Below are 6457 nucleotides of genomic sequence, written 5' to 3'. Positions count from 1 at the left end.
CAGGGATTCTCAAGGAGGCGAACACACACGCCACAATACAGCACACAATCTTACACGTGTCTTGTAAAATAAAAACAAACCCAAGAACATAATGATCTTTGATTATATTTCTGTTCTGACTGAGGGACGCTGTATACATCTTACAAAACCTGCCATATCAACTGGCATAAATAAAAGGAATGGTGTAAAAAAATCAAAAACAGTAATAATCATAATAATTTCAATCATAATTATAATAATAATAAAAAAGTGACTTAAGTTATTAAATTCAAATATACACAGCGATTTATTATATACACATATTTACACAATTTTTGTCTTTGTTTAAACAAATACTTTGATGGTGATATGGGAGCTGCTCTCAAGACCAGCCTCTCCACTTTTGTAGTGATTAATGAGGTCTACCGCGCCGGTGAGACCCTGAAACCGAGGGGCTTGTCTGAAGGCACTTGCGACCGACTCAAAATACTGTTTTTAAAGACCATTCAGACAACAGAAATGAAAGAAAAACAAGGCCACTATATAGGCACTGTAGCCCTCCTCATGGACGACGAGCTCGGTAAGGCAGGCGTAGGAGAAGATGGACATTTGAATGGGGCGACGCAAGAACGGAGACCCCCAAAGCCATTGTTCACCGATGGGTGTGTCCCCATACGGGATCTGCCACAAAAATGGGCCACTCACAACAAAACAAAACCAGAACTGTTTGTAAACAACGAAAAGTCTTTATATGTTTTCTCTCTGGAGTTCCTCAGAGTTTCTCAGTGCTGCTCATAAATCCAGCAGTGACTTTCAAAAACAAAACGAGGCTCGCCTCGGCCTCCGTATAAAGAAATAGAACTTCTTTACATAAAAAAACACCAAGGAAATTTGCCACTTTACCATTCAGCCTCAAAATCTCAAATAAAAATAACAAATGGGAAAAAGTCTAGTTTCTGAGATGGCCTTGGTCTCTACATTCTGCTCGGTCTACTGGCGGAGCTCATAAGCAGTGCTCTCTGTGCTCTTGGCCGGCGCCGGCGGCGTTATTGACATTTTTACAGTTCTTGTCCTTTGGGATGAAGCCTGTCCAGTAGTCGGCTTTGAGGGACGAGCTGTCCACGCTGCTCCGCGTGGTGCAGATCAGCTCGCTGTTGGTCCGCGCTGCAGCCTTAGAGTACTTTTGGATGGGACGCTTGCCCCCCTCGGTTCTGCACCACTCCTCCACGAGCTCCAGCTCTTCCTCCTCCCTCTCCTCCTCGTCCTCCCCGCTGTTGCAGGGCCGATCCGGGGAACCCATGAGCTTGGCGCGCTCGTACTGCGTGTCCCGGTTGTCTTTGTGCTGCGGCCGCGTCACCGGCCGAAGTGGTTCCCATTGGTTGTTGACATTCTCCTCTATCGGGCCGTGCTCGCGCCTCTCGCGCTCTTTTCGCCGTTTGCGGGTCCACCACACGCAGACGATGACACAGAACACCCAGAGTACGCATAGGATCACACAAAGGACGGGCACCAGGTAGTCTACGTGAAAAGAAACCAGAGTCAGATGTGGATTTTTGCATTTGTGTCATGCAGTAAAAAAATCAAAAAAATGTAACTAGGAAAGACTGAAATAGGGATGAATCCCATACAAGTCAATATTATTTTCGTCTGTCATTAGATTTTTTTCATTACTTTTGTTGTAAGGCATAAGATTATAACACAAATTATAATAATAATACAAATTGTATCGCATAAGAGATTCCTCAAATAGTACTTTCCTATAAAAGTGGTGTAGAAAAAATTCTGATCAGACATTTAACACTGGTCCATCACTTAAAATACTGAAAATAATTATAGTTCAAATGAAATTATACAATTACAAACACTTTGCTAAATGCAGCAGTTGCAATCGTTTCACGCATCATTAAATGCAATTTTTGTCAAATCTCTTTTCATCACAGGTTTATGGCCCCCTGCCCACTACCGCTGGGTCCACCTAACCTGTCAGAACCTTCCTCCTGTGACTCACAAAGACAACTAAGCTGCACTAATTGGTGGAGACGGGGAACTGACTGTCGGTCGGGGGATGAGGGCTCTACTCACCCACTGTTTGGGCCATGACCGGCATCTCCACTTTGACCTCGATGACGGCGAGCATGACGGTGCTGTTGTGCCGTCTGGTCAGGGTGCCGACTATAGCGCTGGCTGCCTCCTGGATCTGACTGTGGTCCGGCTGCTCATCCTGTTGAAACGACTGCAAGACAAACATAGAATATATATGAGATAGGGATGGAACGGTTCATGAAAAAATCTGTATCGTTCAATTCACTTGTCAGGGTTCAAGACACGCGTGTATTGTTCGGTCCAGTCATGCGCAGCGCGACATGCTTTTTTAAGTATAATACGTGACTTTGGGCTTCTTTTCCTGTCAAGTCGTATTAAAAATCATGCGGGTTGCTGGGCTTACTAAAAAAAGGTTGCTTTTTGGGAGAACCTCTTTCTTCACACCCATGGTGGCGGTTTTCTTCAATGCATTGACTAACACTATCTGCTTACAGTTAGGCTTTTGGACTTCATGCGGTGTGGCACTGCGCAGACCTATTGGCCCATGACATCACAGGACTATGAGCCATCCGTAGCCTTCTACACACAAATCGCTCTAGTGGTACTGTCATGTGGTCCATTCTTTTAATTTGACGAATACGTGTCAGCTAGAATTAAAGGCCAAAAGTTGCAAACCTTTTTTTTTATAAATGAAAAGCCTGTTGAAATTTAAACCTCCCCTCTTGTTGTATCAGAATCTCACCTTTAGGTTTAATTTATGATTGTCCGTATCACAATGTGGAGTGTTAAAAGAGAAAAAACATTAACTACTGTATGTATACAGAATTGTACGAAAACCATGATCACAGAACCCTACCACGAACCAAACCGTGGATTTTGTGAACCGTTCCACCCCTTATATGAGATCATCTACATTAAAAGTTCTCAAACCAAGGGGAACATAGTAAATGTGTTCTCTCTGTGAACGGTTGTGCAAAATAACATGTTTTTGTTTTTACCAATACAATACTGATTTTCCTCTGTTACCGATAGTTTTTACTAAAGCAATTATTTGTAAATAAAATAAACATTTTCATTCACTTCCTTTTTTTCCATTACAACTGTACTCAAGCCGCATCAAAATGGCGTTTATTCATCATAAAAGCAAAGTGAAAGCAATTTTCATCAGAAAGTGATTGTTGATGCATAGCTTCAATTCATTCCTTCATGATTTCAAGAGTACTCAAGTTTTAAACATACAAAACATGTAGCTGTATAAAGCCACCGCCTACAGGTTCCATTTGAATGAGTCAGGACTGGCGTGTTAACCCAAAAGTCAGTAACTTGTTGAGACAGAGATTTCACTAATCTGAGCGAGTGGTAACGTTTATAGCACTATTTGTATTCAACACACAATATTGTATCTGACATGATGTAATTCAAAACTTTAGTGAAAGCATCGCAATATTGTTCCATTGTTAAGTTTGTGATTTACTTCAAAATGAGAGCGTTGATTCTTCACTTTTCTAATAGTGTAGTTTATTTCATTGTCTAAGCTTTCTTCCATTACTCAAAAGACAAAAGTGTATCCTAAAGCTACGTCTAAGTCTAAGACATGCTGGAGCCGGTTTCAGCGCTCTCTCAGCGCGTGTGGGTGGAGGGAATGCTGCAATGCAGTACGGCCCGCTGCTGGCCAGTCAACTGAATCTTATTACAACATAATGGGCTGGTTTGAAGAGTGGGACGGTTGGCATTGCTCTTGGCGTCCGGGCATTTCAAGGAACTCGCTGAGGAAATCAAATTTGCATCCATTAACAGATTTGTGCAATGGCTTTCTAGGACCCCTGTGGTTTTGACTTTCTTTTCCGGTGATAACCGATTTAAAGAGGCAAGCAGACCGCTGTGTGCAGGGTACAGATGCGTGTAGGATTCATGAATATAAAATGTGAGGGATAGAAAGCTCTCTCTAGGTGAGCTGTGTGTGGACGAATGCACAAAGCAGGAGTCGGACCATAAGCAGAATGTGTACTTACGATGGCGACTTCCACTGCGTCCTGGTTTTTGTAGGAGAGGTCGCAGAGGACCAACATGGCGTGATCTTTTGCAAGGCTACGCGTGGAGGGCATGTGCCTCAGCTCTGAGCAGACATTTTCCACTGTTGTTCCCTAGAACGCACAAGAGTAAAGAAATATTCCGGAAGAGCGTTACTATGGTAAATGGAATATGATGAAACACAACATCAGCTTTTTAGCGGTACCATGTAGTTTCTTTTACATAGAAAACTTTTTTTTAGAAACATGCTGATGTGTTTGTTTGATTCTAATGGGAAATAGACCAAAGTTACAAAAAGTAGAATACTCACTGTGGGTAGTTTGTCCCGGTTGAATATAAGGGTGATGCGAGCACAGCTCTTGTCCAGATACGCTGTGTTGGGCTCACATTTGGTTTGAATGGTTTTGGGGGCTTCAGGGCTGGAACAGAACCCCCATTGGTTGCAGGGGGGAGAGAGACAAGTAAGGAAGTTGTGCTCCAGGCATTCACGACCTCCCGGACAGGAGTGAAGCTCTCGCCCTGGCGTCCCTGGCAAGAGGCACGGCCGTCGCCCACACACCACCTGAGGTTCCACAAACACACATACATAAATAATAATAAATATGCACAAAGTTATTAAACCATTATTTGTTATCATAATGAAATAAACTCTTCAAAAATGACAATAACAAATTAAACCAAAATTTTGTCACGACTATAAACCCAAATAAATCAAAACCTTGTTACATTTCAGCATCTTTAATGTAGTCATGCATTGCATAGAATCTGTTAAAACGCACTCTTAGCATATTGTTTACCATTTTTTGACGTATGATTGTATAAATGTACCATGTATATTATAAATCATCCATTTTGAAATGTAGTTTTGTAATTAAAGCAACTAATAAGTCGGCGCAATTTTCTTTGTCTCTACAAAATGACAATTGAATATGTAAGCATATGCCCTCCAATCAAAAGCTTTGAAGATGATGAGAAATCAGTTGTGTACAAGCACGCACGCTTACCTTTGTGCAGTCCACTTTGCCGTTGACACACTGACATGTGTTGCATTCTTCCTCCCAACGACTGCCGTGCGGGAACTGGAGTCCAGCATAGTGACACGTCCTCCTAATGCCAATGACTGCGGCACAACACAAACAGAAACACCGTAAGATCAGCGCCAGCTCTAATTTAAGAGCAGAAATCTATCCCGTCTGGAATGATTTCGGTGACAAAGGTCAGGGCTCCTACACAGATGCTGCATGCCTGGCATTTCTTCGGCTCTTGAGAACCATATTTAGGTACCTCTTCAATATTGAAAAGAAACATTTTTCGACTATGTTTAATGAATTCACTTCTTTGGCTTCTTACACGTTTGGCATCGAGGTCCGGTACGGCCGGGTGGACACTCGCATCGAAAGGCGTTGATTTCGTCCACGCAGGTGGCGCCGTACGCGCAGGGCGATGACTGGCACTCGTCGATGTCTGGTGAAGTGAAAGAGAACATTTGCGTCAATGAAGCTGTCCCCTGCAGAACCGCCAAACTGTCGCTAAAGTTACAACCGATAAACATTTAAGCCTTTTCTCAAAGATGGATTCGTGTTCCCATGGCTGCACCTGGGAAAATGAGGCCGCGGAAATGCATGGAATCCTAAAAGACTATTTTCTATGTCAGAGCCATCAATGGAAAGAAGAGACAAGAGGAATTTTTCCACTGGTTGAATAATTTATCTCCTCTTTCTGTCGGTGGGTGAGGGCTAACCTTTGACCCCTGAGGAGGTCAAAGGGCACGGGATGCTCAGTAATCCTCCGCCACCTTTTTCCACATATCCATCCCCCTGAGATACTCACTGATTCGACAATCGGGTCCGGCGAATCCAGGGGCGCACTCGCAGCGGAACCAGTTCACCCCGTCCACGCAAATTCCCCCGTTGTAGCTGCGGGAAGATAAAAGAACAATTGGGTTAGTCGTGACGCGAGACCCAGAGTCCAATAAACATGCTCAAAAGAGGAAAAGGGGGAAGGGCACGGAGAGGAAAGACCGCAAGATAGAGACGAAAAAGGATGCAAGGGGGTTAAAAAGCCTCATTCCGTTTATCAATACCCAAACCTTTCAGATGCAAATACCGCCGCTGCCTCCTTGCTGGGACGCCCACCCCCTGCTCCCGCCCCACCTCCCAAATCCCTTGCTCTCAGGTCAGCGATAAAGAAAGGCAAAGGGACCAAGGAGGCTGGGAGAAAAAGAGCCTGCCCATCCCCTCCGCCCCGCACCACTGGGGGTTCTCTTCTAGGGCCATTGGCTCTATTGTGCTCCCCATTAAAACCAGCCCGGGGTCTCCTGAGCTGTCGGATTTAGGGGTGATATAGGGACATCTTCTCCTGTCTTTACAACCGGCGTCCCCCTTGAACCCCTCCCGCGTCCGCC

At 44.2% G+C, this 6457-nt stretch overlaps 1 protein-coding gene across 4 annotated transcripts in view; it reads right to left on the bottom strand.

Moving 5' to 3' along the window:
• Positions 1–267: 267 nt before the first annotated feature.
• jag2b (jagged canonical Notch ligand 2b) overlaps positions 268–6457 on the bottom strand; it is a 40606-nt gene continuing 34416 nt past the window's right edge. For all 4 annotated transcript variants that reach the window (XM_056764429.1, XM_056764431.1, XM_056764430.1 and 1 more), the window contains 7 exons: positions 5884–5969; positions 5404–5517; positions 5058–5173; positions 4364–4615; positions 4035–4166; positions 2062–2212; positions 268–1497 (listed from right to left, as the gene is read on the bottom strand). In XM_056764429.1, the coding sequence (XP_056620407.1) occupies positions 983–1497; positions 2062–2212; positions 4035–4166; positions 4364–4615; positions 5058–5173; positions 5404–5517; positions 5884–5969 (1366 nt within the window). In that variant the 3' untranslated portion in view covers positions 268–982. The remainder of the gene's footprint in view (positions 1498–2061; positions 2213–4034; positions 4167–4363; positions 4616–5057; positions 5174–5403; positions 5518–5883; positions 5970–6457) is intronic.

Source organism: Triplophysa dalaica, chromosome 13 (genome assembly GCF_015846415.1).
Source record: "Triplophysa dalaica isolate WHDGS20190420 chromosome 13, ASM1584641v1, whole genome shotgun sequence".
In the NCBI taxonomy this organism is placed as follows: Eukaryota; Metazoa; Chordata; class Actinopteri; order Cypriniformes; family Nemacheilidae; genus Triplophysa; species Triplophysa dalaica.
This window is presented reverse-complemented; position numbering and strand designations above follow the sequence as displayed.